Genomic DNA, 19596 nt, shown 5'->3' with positions numbered 1-19596 from the left:
GACAGAAATAAAAGAATTATTCTGTGGACCGGCATTGAACTGTGGACCGGCGGTTGAAGAATACTGGGCTAAGTCGTGGGCCAGACCCCGCCCATCTCTACCCAATCTCCACCCCAGATCCCGCCCCCATAATAGTACTAATTGCACCTTTCACATCCCGTGCCTCATCTGGAAGCCTTCCCTCTGACGTTGCAATGTCAAAGAGAAGGCTTCCTGTTCAGGCGCAGGATGCCCGTAGGAGCCACTGCCCGTGTTTTTGTGCACTGAATCAGTTAGAAAGAGGGAGCTGGCTCAAAGATAACGCCGCATCGATCACATCGTGGATCGGCGGTTGAAGAACACTGTTTTGGGCCTGATGCACGTGCTGGCCCTGTGGACCGGCAGGAACTTTCTGTGGACCGGCACTGGTCCATGGATCGGTGGTTGAAGAACACTGGCCTAGGACACATTTTCCAAAAAATAAGTCCAAATTTTTTTTGTTTCGAAAATCGTCTAACTATGCGTCCTGCCAATCTGATCGTCCAAGCTGCTAAATTGTTCATCTATATACCACATTTTCGTCCAAGCCAAAAACGCCTAGAACAAGCCATGTTGGACGTGGGAGGGGTCTGTAAAGTGATGGACTGAACACCCAGATATGGCTCCTAAATAGTGGGATATCTTACAGGGCACTGCTGTGAACTTCACAAAAAGGGTGCCATGTCATCATCTCACTACAGCTCCCTTATAGGTCATGGTGAGCCCCCCAAACTACCCCCAGAATCCCCTAGACCCACTTATCTACCACCCAAATAGCCCTTATGGCTACAGGAACCACTTATATGCCATTACAAAAGGGTATTGGGGGTGTAAAGGGGAGTGCACATGTTTCAATATCAATGCAATGATTACAGGGGCTTATGGGCATGGGTCCTCCTCTCCATGGGTCCCTAACCCACCACCAAGATGACTTAAGCTGCCTCTGTGCTGGATGACTAGGCTTTCCTATGCCAAGCGCCAGGTGATGACGGTCTGGAGGCTGTGATTTTTATGGGGTTGGGGGGGTCGGCATCACTGGGGTAGTGTGTGGGGTCTGTATTATGTGTTTGCAGTGCTTATCTGGTGACTTTAGGTGGGTTTTTGTGACTTAGACCATGTTTTAAATGGTCTAAGTCACAACGTCCAAGTTCCGTCGATCCTGGGCTGTATAACTTTTGATTATACATGCTGTATGACTAAGTCTAAGCCGGCCCACGTCCCGCCCAACTCCCGCCCTCGACACTCCTCCTGAAACGCCTCATTTAGCTTTGGTCGTTCAGCGGCACTATGAAGGCCTAGGTCGTTTAGAAATACATTCAAAACCTGTTTTCATTATCGGCACATGGACGTATTTTGACAATGTTAGAAGCTGGATAAGCGATAGAATCAAATTTTAATAAAAACGTGAAACTTGATCTCATTAGCACCGAGTGGGCCTGATATTCAGACCATGGGAGGACCCCAGTTATCTCCCACAGTCAGCGACAAACTTGGATATTCAATGGAGGATCGTTTCTGCTGAGTAGCATTAAATTTCCAGGGGGGGGGGGTTGGCTGCTAAAATCAAAGCTGGGCTAGTCATTAAAGGGCAAATTCTATACGAAGAGTCCAAAATTTAGGCGCCTATATAGGCACCGTTCACCGCGATTCAAGTACAATCAGGCGCTGTTTAGTGAATCGCGCTGAGCGGCGCCTGTTTTGGAGGCGCCCAATAAACAGGCCAGCTCTCGGCACAACTAAAAGTTAGGCGCCTAGCTGAGCGCTCAAGCACGCTTACGAGCAGCGATTCTGCAACCAGGCGCCTACCGTGTAGCCACGCCCACGCCTAACGTGCATAGCGCCTATTTTTTTAAAGGCCGCCTAAATTTTTAGCGGCACTTGGTTACAGAATCGCGCTTTCTTGATAGGCGCCTAGGTTTCAGTCGGTTGATTAAAAAGCTTAATTAAGCTTGTTCTTCAATTTAGAAAGGGGCCTCCGAAATAGGTGACCGACTTGAGGCGCTGGTTACAGAATTTGGGCCTAAGTGTTAATAAATGATCCAAGACTCATGACTAAATTCTGGTATTCGTCTTATTCGTTCATTAACTTCGATTCTAGGGACAGATTTAGATTAGATTAGATTAGATGCAATCAAAATTCTGGTTCATTCTTTAGTCATTTCCCACTTAGACTACTGCAACTCTCTTTATAACGGCCTCCCCCAAAAAGAAATCCGACGCCTACAATTAATACAAAATACAGCAATAAAACTCATTCACAAAATAGGCAAATATGATCATGTTACCCCACTTCTGAAAGAGGCACATTGGCTCCCTATCACACATCGTATCACTTATAAAATCATCTTGCTGACCTTCAAAATAAAACTCTCACACCAGCCTTTATATCTTGATAAGGTTCTCATTCCTCAATGTTCCTCACATCGCCCCAACACTGTGGAATGCCCTGCCACAACAACTCCGAGACGAACAACATCTAGATAAATTCAAGATTAGCCTGAAGACTTTTTTATTCTGTGACTCTTTCGCCTGTGCTTAGAGCTATCTTTTTTTTTTTTTTCTTTCTTTCTTTTTTTCTTTCTTCTTTTCTTCCTCTTCTCCCTTTCTCTTCTCTCTCCTTCACTCTTCTGTTCCTCTCTTATTTAACCAACCGCTTTAAAAAAGCGATCCCACCCAATATGTTTTACCCCACTCCCACCTTCTCCTTCTCTTCTCAAAACATGTAACTTTTCCCCTCCTTTCCCTTTTACCCTCACTTTCATGTCTGTCCAGTTAATGTTTTTGATGTTCACTCATATCATCTTTAAATATTTATGATTTTTTTCTCTTTTTTAAAATTTTATTGTTAACCGGCCAGATACCTGTTGATGGTCGGTATATTAAAAAGATAATAAACTTGAAACTTATTTATTCAACCAGTGGCAGGCAGATTTTCTTTAAACGCTAACGGCTAAATTAAACCAAGATAGAATAACTGTAGCCATTCATACATATTTTTATCCCAGGACAAGCAGGCAGGTATTCTCACTAGTGGGTGATGTCATCAGACAGAGCCCCGGTACGGACGTCTCACAAGCACGTGTTGCTTGTAGAAACTTAAAGTTTCTAGATGCCCGCACCGCGCATGCGCCGGTGCCTTCCTACCCGGAGATCCGGGCGTGTCTCCTCAGTTCTTTCTTTTCCGCGGAGCTGAGAAGTTCAACTTCTTCATGCGCTAGCTGAATTCAGTTAAATTTGCCTTCCTTGTCCGCGTTTTCGTTTTCTTTTAATTACAGTTAACAATTCTTTTCTTTTTCAAAAAAAAAAAAAAAAAAGAAGATTATTTCCTCCGGCGGGTCGAACGGGCCGGCCACGTGGCTCAGGCCCACTGGCTTCGACCTCGCGGCGGAGATTTTCCGGCCTATGTCCCGGCCAATCACCGGGTTTAAAAAGTGCAGCAAGTGCCAACGCGCGATTTCACTCACGGACCCTCACTGGCGCTGTTTGCAGTGTTTGGGCCCTGACCACATCCCGAAATCGTGCGGGCCTTGCTCTACCCTTACGGCACGCTCATTCAAGCGGCGTTGCCTATTGTGGGAATCGATGTTCAAGATGGACGCAGCTAAGGATCCCACAGCCTCCACTTCATCTGATACCTCCCCGGTTCGGGCGAAACCGGCATCGACCACCCCTGCATCGAGTGTGGTGAAACCGGCATCGCTCACCCCGACACCATCCACGAGCTCGACGTCGGTGCCTGCCCCGGTCTCCTCGGTTCAGGTACCTCTTCCTTCCACAGTGCCACCAATGGTCATCAAAGTGCCGAAAGCTACTAAGCAGAAGCACTCGACCTCGAAGGAGCGCGATGCCCGTGCAGGAGGACCCCCTTTCGGTGCGGATCCCTCCCTATCGGCTTCGCTACGGTCCGTGCTGGAAGCTCAATTCGTTGAGCTCATGCAGACCATCGGACCCGGGCTCATCGCTGCCATACAGGGTGACCTCCCGGTACCGATCCAAAGGGGCGGTCCGCCCCCTCCCCCTCCCCCACACCGTTCGACCTCGACAACCGACGAGGACGAACGGGGGAGGGCGGCGATGCCCACGCGGCAAGCCTCGCTTACCGATATGCCGCCATTAGAACCCATTACGCCTCCGCGCCAACATGGGACCAGACCTTCGCTCGATACTCGAAGCCCTGGGCATAGTCAGGAAGAGTTCTTCCGTACTCCTTACCAGACTTGGGTAGCATCGCAAGAACCCGCATCGCACACCCAGTTGCGATCCACCGCTTCCAGCCCTATCCACTTGGGGGCCTCGGGAGACCATGCGATGCACAGACGATCCCGATCCCCGTCCCGCCACCGAGACGGGCACCGATCGAGACACTCATCCTGGCACTCCTCACGCCATTCGGAGGTGTCACCGCAGAAAAAACTGCAACGTAGGGGATACTCCTCATCAGAGGTGTCCCCTCCGAGGGGCCCGGAGTACGAGGAGACACCGATACCCGATTCTCCTTGTCACTCCCCGATGTCCACGGACCTGGAGGCCTCATCCTCCTCCAGCCCGTCCCACAGACCGACGCTGGCGGAACAATTGTCCTTCTCATCATTCCTCCGACAAATGGCGGATGATCTGGATGTGACCCTTGACACGGGCTCCAGATACTCCAAAGAGTATCTGGACACCATGCACTTACCTAACCCTCCAACGGAGTCGCTTCGGCTCCCATTGCATAAATTACTGGACCAGACCTTCATGCAGTGCTTCGAAACGCCGTATTCCATACCGGCGATCCCCAGCAAACTCGATGCTCGATACCGCATCGTGCACCATAAAGGGTTCGAGGGCCCCCAACTCTCCCACCAATCCCTACTGGTCGAGTCCTCCCTTAAACGCTCTCATCCCTCCCAGGTCTACGCCTCTGTACCGCCGGGCCGAGAGGGAAGAACGATGGACAAATTTGGTAGAAAATTCTACCAAAACTCCATGATGGCGTCACGGGTGCTAAACTACAACTTCTTTTTCTCTTCCTATCTGGAGTTCTTCTTGCCGGTACTCCGCAAGTTCACTCCGTTCATAGACAACCAAGCTCGATTCGAGTTCGAGGAAGTGGTAGCCTCCCTCTCCCAATTACGACTCCAGCTGATGCAATCCTCCTTCGATGCATTCGAACTCTCGGCACGCGCCGCCGCAAGCGTGGTAGCTATGCGTCGCCTGGCATGGCTCCGTACTATCGATATGGATCCCAACCTACAGGACAGACTCGCCAACGTACCATGTGCTGGAGCTGACCTGTTCGATGAGTCTATCGAAACTGTTACCAAGAAGCTGTCGGATCATGAAAAATCCTTTCAATCCATCCTACGGCCCAAACCCAAACCTCAACAGTCTCGACCTTCCAGGCCACCCCTGATTTACCAGCGGCGTTACATGCCCAGACAAACGCCCGCTGCGAGACAGCCTGCGAAGAGACAACCCCCCCAGAAGTCTCAGCAAAAACTCCAGCCACCGGCTGTACCTAAGGCTCCCCAGCCCTTTTGACGCCCCTCCCGGGAGCATAACCTCGGCCTCTCCCATAGGGGGCCGCCTCCATCTTTTTTACCACCGATGGGAGGCCATAACCACGGACCTATGGGTCCTCTCCATCATAAGAGAAGGATACTCTCTTCAATTCCACCGGGCCCCCCCGGACCATCCTCCAAGAGAGTATCCTTCAAGCTCGACGCAGACCGCCCTTCTTCTTCAGGAAGTCCAAACCTTACTTCAGCTTCGGGCTGTCGAGACGGTCCCGTCAGACCAATTGAACCGAGGGTTTTACTCCCGGTACTTCCTCGTCCCGAAGAAAACGGGCGACCTGCGACCCATTTTGGACCTTCGGGCCCTCAACAAGTTCCTGGTCAAAGAGAAGTTCCGCATGTTGACACTGGCTTCTCTATACCCCCTCCTCGAGCAGAACGACTGGTTATGCTCCTTGGATCTCAAGGAGGCCTACACTCACATCCCCATTCACCCGGCCTCCCGAAAGTTCCTCAGATTTCGGGTGGGAAATCTGCACCTACAGTATCGAGTGCTACCATTCGGCCTATCTTCGTCCCCCAGAGTCTTCACAAAGTGCCTGGTGGTAGTGGCCGCAGCACTCCGGGACAGGGGTCTACAGGTCTTTCCATACCTCGACGACTGGCTCATCAAGGCCCCGTCAGCCCCAGAGGCCACTTCGGCGGCCTTGGCTACAACCTACTTCCTCCAGAATTTGGGCTTCGAGATCAACTTCTCCAAGTCCCATCTACAACCCACCCAGTCCCTCCCCTTCATCGGAGCGGTCCTGGACACCACCCGACTCCGAGCATTCCTGCCCCGGCAACGCATGGAGTCTCTTCTTCATCTCTGCCAGTCGGTGGTCACTCACCAAACCATACCGGCGAGACAACTGATGGTGCTCCTGGGCCATATGGCCTCCACAGTACACGTGACACCCTTTGCCAGACTCCACCTCAGGATCCCCCAGTGGACCCTGGCTTCACAGTGGAATCAGACATCCGATCCACTATCCAAACGCATCGTAGTCACACCTGCTCTTCGGCAGTCTCTACTTTGGTGGATGACCTCTTCGAATCTATCCAGAGGTTTGCTGATGCACTCTCCCCCCCATCAGAAAGTTCTCACAACCGATTCGTCGAATTACGCATGGGGGGCCCACCTGGAGGGTCTCCGCACCCAAGGATTCTGGACCAGTGCGGAAAGACTACACCAAATCAATCTACTGGAACTCAGAGCCATCTTCAATGCGCTCCAAGCTTTCCAACATCTACTTCACGACATGGTAATCCTCATTCGCACAGACAATCAGGCTGCCATGTATTACATCAACAAGCAAGGGGGCACGGGCTCGTCCCTCCTTTGCCAGGAAGCTCTACGAGTCTGGGACTGGGCGGTGCGCCACAACGCCCTACTCAGAGCAGTATACATCCAGGGGGAGAACAACGTCCTAGCAGACAAACTAAGCCGTCTGCTACAACCGCACGAATGGACTCTCCATTCCAACCCCCTTCACCAGATCTTCACGCAATGGGGGACGCCTCAGATAGACCTCTTTGCGGCTCCCCACAACGCCAAACTGCCTCAGTTTTGCTCCAGGATCTACACTCCTCACCGCCTCGAGGCAGATGCTTTTCTACTGAACTGGGGGAAACGATTTCTATATGCGTTCCCACCATTCCCGCTGATCCAGAAGACCCTGGTCAAGCTGAAACTCGAACGGGCCACCATGATCCTAATAGCCCCTCGGTGGCCCAGACAACCTTGGTTCTCCCTCCTACTTCAACTCAGCAGCAGGGAACCCGTACCACTTCCAGTGTTTCCTTCACTACTTACTCAACATCAAGGATCACTACTTCATCCCAACCTGCAGTCTCTCCACCTGACAGCTTGGTTCCTCTCAACGTAACCCCTCACCAATTCTCACAAGAAGTGAGGGAGGTCTTGGAAGCTTCCAGGAAGCCCGCCACTCGACAATGCTACTCCCAGAAATGGACCAGATTCTCCTCATGGTGCGTTTCTAAGTCAAAGGAACCTCAGCGAGCTTCCTTATCCTCCGTGCTGGACTATCTCCTGCACCTATCTCAATCTGGGCTCAAGTCCACATCCATACGAGTCCACCTGAGCGCGATTGCGGCGTTCCACCAGCCTCTACAAGGGAAACCCCTCTCGGCCCATCCGGTGGTCGCCAGATTTATGAAAAGGACTCTTCCATGTTAACCCTCCTCTCAAACCACCCCCAGTGGTTTGGGACCTCAATGTAGTCCTTTCCCACCTCATGAAGCCCCCGTTTGAACCACTCAACAGGGCCCCTCTGAAGTATCTCACCTGGAAAGTGCTTTTCCTTGTAGCCCTTACGTCCGCTCGCAGAGTGAGCGAACTCCAGGCATTGATGGCGGACCCACCATTCACAGTATTCCACCATGACAAGGTGGTCCTCCGCACTCACCCGAAATTCCTGCCTAAGGTGGTCTCCGAATTTCATCTCAACCAATCCATTGTACTTCCAGTATTCTTCCCTAAGTCTCATTCTCACCACGGAGAATCGGCCCTTCACACTCTAGACTGTAAACGTGCCTTGGCTTTCTACCTGGATCGCACCAAGCCACACAGAACCACTCCTCAACTTTTTGTCTCCTTCGATCCTAACAAGTTGGGAAGACCCGTATCAAAGCGCACCATCTCTAACTGGATGGCGGCTTGTATCTCTTTCTGCTATGCCCAGGCTGGATTATCACTTCCTTGTAAGGTCACAGCCCATAAGGTCAGAGCAATGGCAGCCTCAGTAGCATTCCTCAGATCAACACCAATCGAGGAAATTTGCAAGGCTGCCACCTGGTCCTCGGTTCACACATTCACCTCACATTATTGTCTGGATACCCTCTCCAGACGGGATGGACAGTTTGGCCAAACAGTATTGAAAAATTTATTCTCTTAAGTCGCCAACTCCCCCTCCATCCCACTGAGGTTAGCTTGGAGGTCACCCACTAGTGAGAATACCTGCCTGCTTGTCCTGGGATAAAGCAATGTTACTTACCGTAACAGTTGTTATCCAGGGACAGCAGGCAGCTATTCTCACGTCCCACCCACCTCCCCTGGGTTGGCTTCTCAGGCTAGCTACCTGAACTGAGGAGACACGCCCGGATCTCCGGGTAGGAAGGCACCGGCGCATGCGCGGTGCGGGCATCTAGAAACTTTAAGTTTCTACAAGCAACACGTGCTTGTGAGACGTCCGTACCGGGGCTCTGTCTGATGACATCACCCACTAGTGAGAATAGCTGCCTGCTGTCCCTGGATAACAACTGTTACGGTAAGTAACATTGCTTTTTGTGGGTGCGAATATGTGGTGGGAAAGTATTTTATGTATAAGAAATTGCAGCTTGGATGTTTTGCCACTGCCTTGATCGGGCTACAAATTTCCCATGAATTATAATGGAGAGAAACAGTCTGGACTTTCATGCATCACACAGCAAGGGCGAGGAAATGGGAAAGCGGACTGTATTTAAGGACAAAATTAAGATAAACTGTTACTTTTTACCCTAACCTATTAATAATAATAATAACAGTTTATATACTGCAATACTGTTAAGTTCTATGCGGTTTACAGAAGATTAGTGGGGTACAAGTTGAGTTGACGTACAAGTTGAGTTAACTTAAGGGATGTGGGAACAATGGGGAGAAAGGGCAAGAGAGGGGAAGGAGGGAAGTGGGTCAGCTGTCTAGGTATTTCAGGAATAGGTGGGTTTTGAGGCGTTTCCTGAATACCTCATAAGTGGTGGGCAATAGGAGTTGTTCTAGGTCTTTACCCCATAGGGCAGCCTGATGTGAGAGAAGATGCTCATGGTGTTTTTTTAGTTTGCATCCTCTAACCGGGGGAGAAACGAACCTATTGTACTTTCCTATAACGATTGTAGTTCTTCCCCACTTTCCGATTGTTTGAAGTAGGTCCAAACATTTTATCTGTGCTTTATTATGACACTTGGATTTTATCCAGTATCCCTTGTTTTTATACGTTTTAACATGTTTTTATGTAATTTTATATTGGACACCGCTTAGAAACCTGATTAAGCGATTTAAAAAATCTTTTAATAAACTTGAAACTTGAAACTATTGTCATAAGCTCTTTGTTCAGTTCCTCTTCGGTTAAATTTCCTTTCTGTCTTCTTCTCCCTCCCTCTGCCAGGTCTCATTCGTTTACAGGAGCTGATCAAAGCGCCATCTCGCTACAACCTACGGCTCAAAATCCGTCAGCTCCCCCTCGACACGAAGGACGCAAAGCCGCTGCTGAAAGAGATGAAGAGGGGCAAGGAGTTCCATGTCATCTTTGACTGCAGCCACGACATGGCAGCGGGCATTTTGAAGCAGGTACCTCTGTTCAGATTTCTCAGTCGAGATCACTGGATAGGACATTCTCCGTCGCTCGTCCCTAGGGCGGAATGCACAGGAAAGCTCGCACTGGAAAAACTAACCTGAACTAATTTATTAAAAACGCTCTGCCATCAAAGCTTCACTTTTCATTAGAGGTTAGAGAGGAGGCATTCTAATTTCATTTGCATGTTTTCAAATTAAAACATGTGTTAGATTATGGTATAGTTGATAGTTGTCATTTATTTCAGACTAGAGAATGACACAGGGACAATTTTCCACCGTCCCTGCAGGAACTCAATTTCCCTGTCCCGTCCCCGTGAGTTTTGTCCCTGTCCCTGCCCCGTTCCTGTAAACTCTGCCTTAACTACACAAGCCTCAAACTCTTATGATTTTAAAGTGTTTGAGGCTTGTGCACATGAGAACGGAGCTTAGGCACTGGTGGAATGAGGCATTATGACATCACAATCTCAGCTCTAGAATGTTGCTACTTATGATTTTAAAGTGTTTGAGGCTTGTGCAGATGAGGACGGAGCTTAAGCATTGGTGGAAAGGGGCATTATGACATCACAATCTGAGCTCTACAATGTTGCTACTTATGAGTTCAGTGTTTGAGGCTTGTGCAGATGAGGACAGAGCTTAGGCATTGGTGGAATGAGGCTACCACGGTTTAGTGGAAGAGGTGGTTAGTTCACCACCTATTGTGTATCCCTTACTTGTTCTTCTTTCTTATCAAATATTGTAGTTCTCCCCTTTTTACCTTCCGTTGCTGTTTGTTATAAATTGAAGTCTTTTGGCCACCAACTTCCCCTTTTTGTCATATGTCATTTAGTCCTATTGTAAATGTACAATGTTTACTATTTTTATTATTGTGCACTGCTCAGATATCTGATTGAGCGGTATAAGACATTTTAATAAACTTGAAACTCCCCCTCGTGAACTCCATTTGTCGGGTAAGTCCCTCTTATCAGAACCATTCTCCTTCACTGCCAACTCCAGACTCTGCCCCTTCTTTCTTGCCATGCCATAGGTCTGGAACAGGTTGCCAGAGTCAACCCGTCATGCTCTGCCCCTAGTGCTATTCAAATCCAAGTTAAAAGCCCACTTTTTTGAAACTGCTTTCAACTCTTAACTCCCACTCACCGTCAGATATCTTTACCCCATTGTATCATTCCTTCTCTCAGAACCTCCTCAACCCTGAAATGTCCTGTCTGTCCAAATTGGATTGTAAGCTCTTCTGAGCAGGGACCGTCTGTTGAATGTTAAATGTACAGCACTATGTACGCCTCTCAGAGCTATAGAAATGATAAATTGTAGTAGAGTAGCATTTTTAGCAACCAATTAGTCCCAAACGTTTACTCGTGGTATCTCCAAGTCTTATGGGGTACTTTTACTTCTTTTTTTTTCTATGCAAATCAGGTTTCTCTCCCACCATATGCAAATTAAGTCAATCCCTCCCCCAGCAATTTCAGCACAGACAAATTAGCCTCCTCAGTTGCCGTCCCACACACATACACATTAGAAAACAAATTATTGTAATCCAAATTGTGATTGTCCTACATTGTATATTAAGCCTCAACCTCTAGCTCCTCTTGGCTATCCCACTTTCTAGTGTCCATGGGTTCTTCTTCCCTAGCATCAAAGAACATAAGAGTTGCCACACTGAGACATCAAGCTCATCATCCTTTTTCCATCTTATTAATGGCTTATGGACTTTTAGGAAATTAGCCAAACCTTTTTTTAAACCCTGCTAAGCTAATCACTTTCACCATAGTCTCTGGCAATGAATTCCAGAGTTTAATTACATGTTGAGCCCTAGCCTCATAGGGAAATTGTCTCATCCCCTTTATCATTTTTGTTGCCCTTCCCTCTACTTTTTCTAATTCCTCTATAACTTTTTTGAGATGCGGTAACCAAAACTGCACACAGTATTCAAGATTTGACCATACCATGTAGCGATGCAAAGGCATTATAACCTTTTCAATTTTATTTTCCACTCCTTGCCTAGTAATTCCTAACATTCTATTTGCTTTCTTAGCTGCAACCGTGCATTGAGCTGAGGGTTTCAATGTGTTATCAACGATGACACCTAGATCCTATGCCTGGGTGCTGACTCCTAATGTTGAACCTTGAATCATGCAAGCTTTAGTTTGGGCTCCTCTTTTCCATGTGCATCACTTGTGCACATTAAACATCATCTGCCATTTTGATGCCCAGCCTCGCAAGGTCCTCTTGCAATTTTTCACAATCCTCTTGCGATTCACAACTTTGTGTCATCAGCAAATTTAATTACCTCATCACCTCAGAGTCTTCTGAAACTCCCTTCTCTCTCTATCTTCAATCTGGGGGAAGGATGGCTAAAAACCCTCCCCTTTTGCTTAGTTCCAGATGATTGGTTGCCTCTCCCTAGCTCTCTCATTGGGTAGGAGGACATTGTACTGCACTTCTCTGAATGCTTTGAGAACTTCCAGTTTCCTGCAACTGGTATGCTCTGGTAGGTGCTTCTCCTGCCCTCTGACATCACTTCCTGGTCCTTGTGAACAGGAAATGAGACCAGAAGGAGAGATGAGGCCAGTGCAAGCAGCGGGTAAGAGGTGCTGCTCGCTACCACTGAAGATTTGAAGAGGTACATAGGGTGGAAGAATTGAAGCATTGCCAGAGCTCCCACCTAAATAGTGTCTAGGGTACTATGTCCTCCCTTACACCATTGACTATATTACTTTTAAAAGTAATGAGTAACTAGTGTTGGGTAAGTTATTTTCCAAAACTAAAATAAAATAGTCACTAGTTTCATTGGGAAAAAGGATTATATTACTGTGAAAAATAATATATTGGAGTCCTTTTACTAAGGTTCGCTAACTCATTTAGCACACACTAACGATTCTATTCTATGGGCGCCTTAGCATTTAGTGCATGCTAATTATTAGCACGTGCTAAATCGATTAGCGCGTGCTAAATCAGTTAGCACGCCTTAGTAAAAGGACCTCATTATTTGTAAAAGTAATATACCGTATTTTTCGTTCTATAAGATGCACCCATCCATAAGACGCACCCCCCTGTAGAGGAGGAAAAACCAAGGAAAAAAATTTCCTCCTCTACGGGGCGGGGGGGGGGGGGGGAGGGTGCGTCTGGTGGTCTGGTGCATCTAGTGCTGGAAAGCCCAAGGCAGCCCAAAGCAGCCCGCCCACAGCCCAAAGCTGCCCGCAGCCAAAGGAGTCCACCCATAGCCCAAAGCCGCCCACAGCCGAAGCCGCCCGCAGCCGAAGCAGCCTGCCCACAGCCCACAGCCTGAAGCTGCCTGCAGCCCCCCAGTACCTTTTTAAAGTTGCGGTGGTCCAGCGCGCTCTCCTGCTGGATGGCTGGCTTTGGTAGCAGAGTGGCGTGATGCAGGAGCGCGACCTTTGCGCTTCCTGCCTGTTCCTGCGCCGCTCAGTGATTGGCTGAGTTCTCATCGAGAACCGACATCAGCCAATCCCTGAGCGGCACGGGACCAGGCAGAAAGTGCAAAGGTTGCGCTCCTGCGTCCCGCCGCTCTGCTACCAAAGCCAGCCGTCAAGCAGGAGAGCGCGCCGGACCACCGCAACTTAAAAAAGGTATGGGGGGGGGGAGGTGTATTTGCTCCATAAGACACACTCACTTTTCCACTCCCTTATGGGGAGTGGAGAAAGTGTGCCTTATGAAGCAAAAAATACGGTATTACCGGTAATATATTACTTAATGATCAATTACGTCCGACTCTGGCTGTAGAATACACAACATTCAACTGTATAATACCTACTAGGCTACTCCTCCACTCCAGCTACTACTTTTATGCTTATTGAGTCACTAATGATTGAGATTTTTGTAGCTCACTGGTATTTGGTCTGATGCAAGCAAATGATGCCACTGAGTGGAGTTGAGTGGAAAGGGTAGATGTAAATTGCTTGCTCACTCTTTCCAAAAATACTAGGACTAGGGGGTATATGAAAAAGCTACTAAATAGTAGATATAAAACAAACTGGAGAAAATATTTCTTCACACAACGTGTAATTAAACTCTGGAATTTGTTGCCGGAGAATGTGGTGAAATGAAGTTAGCACAGCGGGGTTTAAAAAAGGTTTGGATAATTTCCTAAAAGAGAAGTCCATAGGCCATTATTGAGATGGCTTGGGGAAATTCACTACTTATTGCTAGGATAAGCAGCATAAAATAGGTTTTACTACTTGGGATCTAGCTAGGGACTTGGGACCTGGGTTGGCCACTGTTGGAATCAGGATACTGGTCTTGATGGACCTTCGGTCTGTCCCAGTATAGCAGCTCTTAAGTTCTTAAGTCTAGGCAATCAAGCCATTGTGACATCACTGATGAGGCTGACTCATAGGCAATGGTGGAATGAGGCATTATGACATCACAATCTCAGCTCTAGAATGTTGCCACTCTTTGGGTTTTTGTCAGGGACTTGGGACCTGGGTCGGCCACTGTTGGAAACAGGATACTGGGCTTGATTCAACTGTGAAAAGTGGGGGTGTATCAGTGACAGAGCCTTCTTTGACCAATGGCAGTCAAAAGAGCCAAATTAACGAAAATTGCCCTGGCCTTTGCGCTCTCTGTACATATCGTATAACCCCCTCTAACATATTTAGTAAAGTTTTTTTTAAGGTTTTAAAGCTTTTTAGTGTGCAGTGCGCCCAGGGCTGTCGATTATATATCAGGGCTTAATGGCATGGTCAGTACAAACAAGAAATTAAATTCACTTATCTGCAGCAGGCAAATTGTGGTTCTACAAAGCCTTTGTTTTGGCACATCCGTCATCAGGAGCCATCATCTGCATATAAAAACCATCTGACTGCCAACAGCGCATTTACATCGAGACATTAAAGATGACGAACAGCCTTATTATTTGGCACGATGCCGTCAGGGGAATGAGAACCTAGGCTGATTTTTTTTTTTTTTCCCAGCTTCCCTTTTAAAATCGGAACAATGGCGCTGATGAGTTCGTTAATCTCAGCAGCGAATGGCGTAAGATCTCGAAGTGAAGCTGCAAAAGCACGCCAGTCTTTTCCTAGCTCTGTTTTCAGTGGAATAACTTTGCTTGTCACAGCAGAAACTCCATCCCATTCAGCCAAGCGCTCTAACCGGGCTCTTTCTAGCAGATCTGTCTCTTATGTTCCAATAACAGTCAGTAATCTCCTGTAACTCTTGAGAAATGATGTGTTTGACCTGATCCAAGTAGAATTCCTACCACATAGTTAGATCCCCAAAGTCTTGTACTGCCATCTCTGGTTTGACATTTAGATGTGAAATAAATTACATAAAGTGAACTCGCTATCATTAATCTTTCATTTATTTCATAGGCTTTGGCTATGGGAATGATGACAGAATATTATCATTACATCTTTACCACGCTGGTAAGTAGCTTACAGAATCCCAGTATGAAATCCGTTTTTTTTTTTCTAATTTTGTTCTGAATCATTTGGCAAAAATAAACTGCAATGTGAGATTAAAAATTGTGCTAATTCGTATTTGATCCTGGTGATTGTCTGTGGCAAAAAAAAAAAAATATCGTAGCAAATTCTTTGCATAAAAAGGCAGTTTTTATCAGGCTAAAACCGGAATGATTGAAACATGCTATAAACAAGCTTGGGACACCACATACATGAAATTCTGATGCAAAGAGCAGGAGAACCAAATCCGCAAAACTCAAAGACGCAAGATACAGAGTGGAAATGTCCTATAATGATCAATGAGTTCAATTTGTTCTTAAAAATCCTTTATTCATTAAAAACTCAAAGACTCGACATGTACATGTTTCAGCCGAAATGGAGTCTACAAAGTATAGGCATGCATAAGTAAACATTACGTGTTAATTGTCTTAAAAACATATTCACAAAAGAATATCATTTATATAAACAAATTCATGACACTTTTTTTGCTATTTCAGCTTGTCTGTGGTGGTCTTTGCTCACAGGTTTAAAGACAATAGACTGGTTTCAGTCCAATTCTTTATATGACCCCTGAGGAAGGTGTGTTCGCCGAAACACGGACCGTGTAGGGTCCGGTTGGATTTTTATCACTGTATTTTTTATCATTGTACTTTTTAAATTGAATTTTCATGGTTTTATATGTCAGTGTTTAATAAATTATCTCCAGAACATCTGGATCCACAGTTTTTGTTTACATTACAAGAACAGGCAGAAGTAAAACATTAAAAATCATCACAATGAAACCATCACATAAATAAAATACATAGAAAATCATGATGCAATATAAGTAAACATAAAAAACTTTTAATAAATATACCATAGAACTGATCACAAAATGCATATTTCCAACAACGACTCCTGAAGCAGGCCATTTGGGCCGAAACATGTATATGTGGAGTCATTGAGTTTTGGATGAATAAAGAATTTGTAAGAACAAATTGAACTCATCGATCATTATAGGACATTTCCACTCTGTATCTTACGGGAAATTCTTATAACAGGATCATGCTTATTTCCTTACGTTCAGCTCAACGCAGCAGGAGAAGTACTGTCAAACAATTCACTTTTCTCAAAATACTTACACTTCCCCTTCTGTATTCGCAGGGGTTAATGGCAGAGCACCCGCAAATATTTAAAAAACGCGAATGATATTTGGGTTGGTTCTGCCCCTAACTCCCTCTTCCCCTGACTATTTTAAGTCCTGAAAGCCCCCCCTTAAGCCTTACCTGGTGGTCTAGCGGGTTTTCAGGCAGGAGCAATCTTCCCACGTGGCTGCCCCGTGCAGATCGCTCACAGGAAATGGCTGCCTTGAGCTCCTGTAGTCTCTCGAGCCATTTCCTGTGAGCGATCTGCACGGGGCAAGAGCGTGGAAAGATCGCTCCTGCCCCGAAAACCCGCTAGACCACCAGGTAAGGCTTAAGGGGGGCTTACAAGGCTTAAAATAGCCTGAAAAATGAAAATGCATTTTGTGATTTAAAACCGCGAATAAGCGAATCTGTAGATAAGGAATTCGCGAATACGGAGGGGGAGGTGTACTTGCTTACTAGAACTTTGCATACAAAAAAAAGAAAAGAATTGTAATAATAATTTTTATTATTTCCAGTAGTGTGCAGTGAGGGCTTTCAGGAGACCCGTTCTGGGCTCCCTGAGGAGGACGGGATATAAACCGAGTTAAATAAATTAATTGAGTCCCCAGCTCTACAGCCTTGCTTTTTTAAATTTTATTGTTTACTTTTTGCTTCATGCAACGTAATTCATTTGCAGACAGCCTGCTCAATCAGTCAAACTGCATCAAACAAAAAGCAAACATAGAAAAAAAGCAGAGATCGGGTTGGGGATTCTCCAGACCCCCTGAAGATATAGTGGCGCTAGAAAAGATTTAAAGAAGAGCGACCAAGATGATAAAGGGGATGGAACTCCTCTCGTATGAGGAAAGACTAAAACGGTTAGGGCTCTTCAGCTTGGAAAAGAGACGGCTGAGGGGAGATAGGATTGAAGTCTACAAAATCCTGAGTGGGGTAGAACGGGTACAAGTGGATCGATTTTTCAAGTCGTCAAAAATGACAAAGACTAGGGGACACTCGATGAAGTCACAGGGAAATACTTTTAAAACCAATAGGAGGAAATATTTTTTCACTCGGAGAATAGTTAAGCTCTGGAACGCATTGCCAGAGGTTGTGGTAAGAGCAGATAGCTTACCTGGTTTCAAGAATGGTTTGGCCAAATTCCTGGAGGAAAAGTCCATCCATAGTCTGTTATTGAGACAGACATGGGGGAGCCACTGCTTGCCCTGGATCGGTAGCATGGAATGTTGCTACTCCTTGGGATTCTAGAATCTTATTACTCTCTGGGATTCCGGAATCTTGCTATTCTTTGAGATTCTGTATGGAATGTTGCTACTCCTTGGGTTCTGGCCAGGTACTGGTTTCCTGGATTGGCCACCATGGGAACGGGCTACTGGGCTTGATGGACCATTGGCCTGACCCAGTAAGTCTATTCTTATGTTCTAAATAACTAATAAGATTAAACAGCAATGGTCGAGGGGCGGGATCCAAGATGGCTGCTGATGCAAGTTACTGAGCAGACACTGGTGCAGATTTTTCCTGATAGTCTATATCGGAGAAATTTGCTTGTTCTATATACCTCGATATGCTGAAAAGAAGGGGCAGGAGCACCGCTGGAGCCTCGCAGCGCCCCGGAACAGTAACCACCGGCAACATCAAAGAAATGCTAAGGCAAATGCAGGGCATCATGGTGCCGTCGGGGACTCCGCCCCTTGAGACACTCCAGGCAAGCGGAATGGAAGTGTCTCTGCGTAGTTTGGAGACCACGCTGAGTCCCGACTTTAGAGCTTCTCCCTCGCATCCCCGGGCAACCAGTTCCCCAGAGGTTGAGAACCTACCGGAAGTCAGGATGTGTTCTCCCCCAGAGGCCACACGGAGCTGTGTGGCAAAAGCCGACTCGGGCTCACAGGCTTTGCAGGAGAGCCTGAGTATGGAGGGTGATGCCGTAATAGCAGAACTTGGACTTACCCAGGCTAGTGGAAGTGGAGGAGAGCTACCGGCTGGTGAGCAAAATCTTTTACATACACACTTGCAATGTCCTATTATAGTTAAGCCCCAAGAAGTTGCTTTGGACGCTTTGTGGGATCTGGTGGCCAATTTGGTAAAAACAGTGAATATTCAGTAAGTGCAAGTGGAAGGGAAAATAAAAAACCAGGAAAAGGAAATTACCCAGATAAAACAAGATATCGGTGACTCTAAGACAGGGGTCTCAAAGTCCCTCCTCAAGGGCCGCAATCCAGTCGGGTTTTCAGGATTTCCCCAATGAATATGCATGAGATCTATGTGCATGCGCTGCTTTCAGTGCATATTCATTGGGGAAATCTTGAAAACCCGACTGGATTGCGGCCCTCAAGGAGGGACTTTGAGATCCCTGCTCTAAGATATCTATAGATAGTGTCAAAAATGAATTAAAATCTTCCAAACAACTCCAAGAAATTTTAATGAAAGATAATGTGAATTTAAGAAGGAAGATTGAGACATCTGAAAATTTTTCAAGAGGTAACAATATCAGATTGATTAATTTCCCACGAATTATAACAACCACTCCTCGTGAAATGTTAAAACGTTACCTGATGGAAATACTAGAAGTGCCTGAAGATTCGTTACCTCCATTTACACAAGTTTACTATTTACCCAAAAAATCAGAACCAGCAACGGGAAAATAATCACGGACCAATAGATGTATCAGCTTTATTGGAATTATCAGATAGAGAAATGGCCACTTCGGCAACATTGGTGGCAACTTTAGCCCTGACGCTGGACAAAAACTGGATATTGAGACTTTTCTTTAAAAATAGAGCAAAAGAAGTTTTGGGATTCAAGATACAAATGTTTCCCGGCTTGGCTAGGGATACACAAAGGCGTAGAAAATAATTTCTTATGTTAAAAAACCAGGAATTATAGCTCTTGGTGCAACTTTTTACCTTTGTTATCCCAATATAATTCTCAAAAATATGTTTTTTGTGAGCCCTTCCAGCTGACTGCTTTCCTCTCTCTTTCCCGACTTGAGAAAGAAAAGAAAGAACATTACATAAGAATTGCCTTCTCCGGATCAGACCCATGGTCCATCGAGTCCGGCGATCCGCACACGCGGAGGCCCAGTCAGGTGTACACCTGATGTCGTTTCCGTCACCCATATCCCTCTATGCCTCTCGTAAGGAGATGCGCAT

General features: G+C 46.6%; 1 protein-coding gene across 1 annotated transcript in view; it reads left to right on the top strand.

The window, feature by feature from the left end:
• The window catches only part of GRIK2 (glutamate ionotropic receptor kainate type subunit 2), a 1206237-nt gene that overhangs the window by 497408 nt on the left and 689233 nt on the right, over positions 1 to 19596 (top strand). The window contains exons 4-5 of the mRNA XM_033936333.1: positions 9719 to 9900; positions 15234 to 15287. Coding sequence (XP_033792224.1) covers positions 9719 to 9900; positions 15234 to 15287 — 236 coding nt within the window. The remainder of the gene's footprint in view (positions 1 to 9718; positions 9901 to 15233; positions 15288 to 19596) is intronic.

This window comes from Geotrypetes seraphini, chromosome 3, assembly GCF_902459505.1.
Source record: "Geotrypetes seraphini chromosome 3, aGeoSer1.1, whole genome shotgun sequence".
Classification (NCBI taxonomy): Eukaryota; Metazoa; Chordata; class Amphibia; order Gymnophiona; family Dermophiidae; genus Geotrypetes; species Geotrypetes seraphini.
The sequence above is the reverse complement of the archived record's forward strand: the minus strand, read 5'-3'. Positions and strand labels throughout refer to the sequence as shown.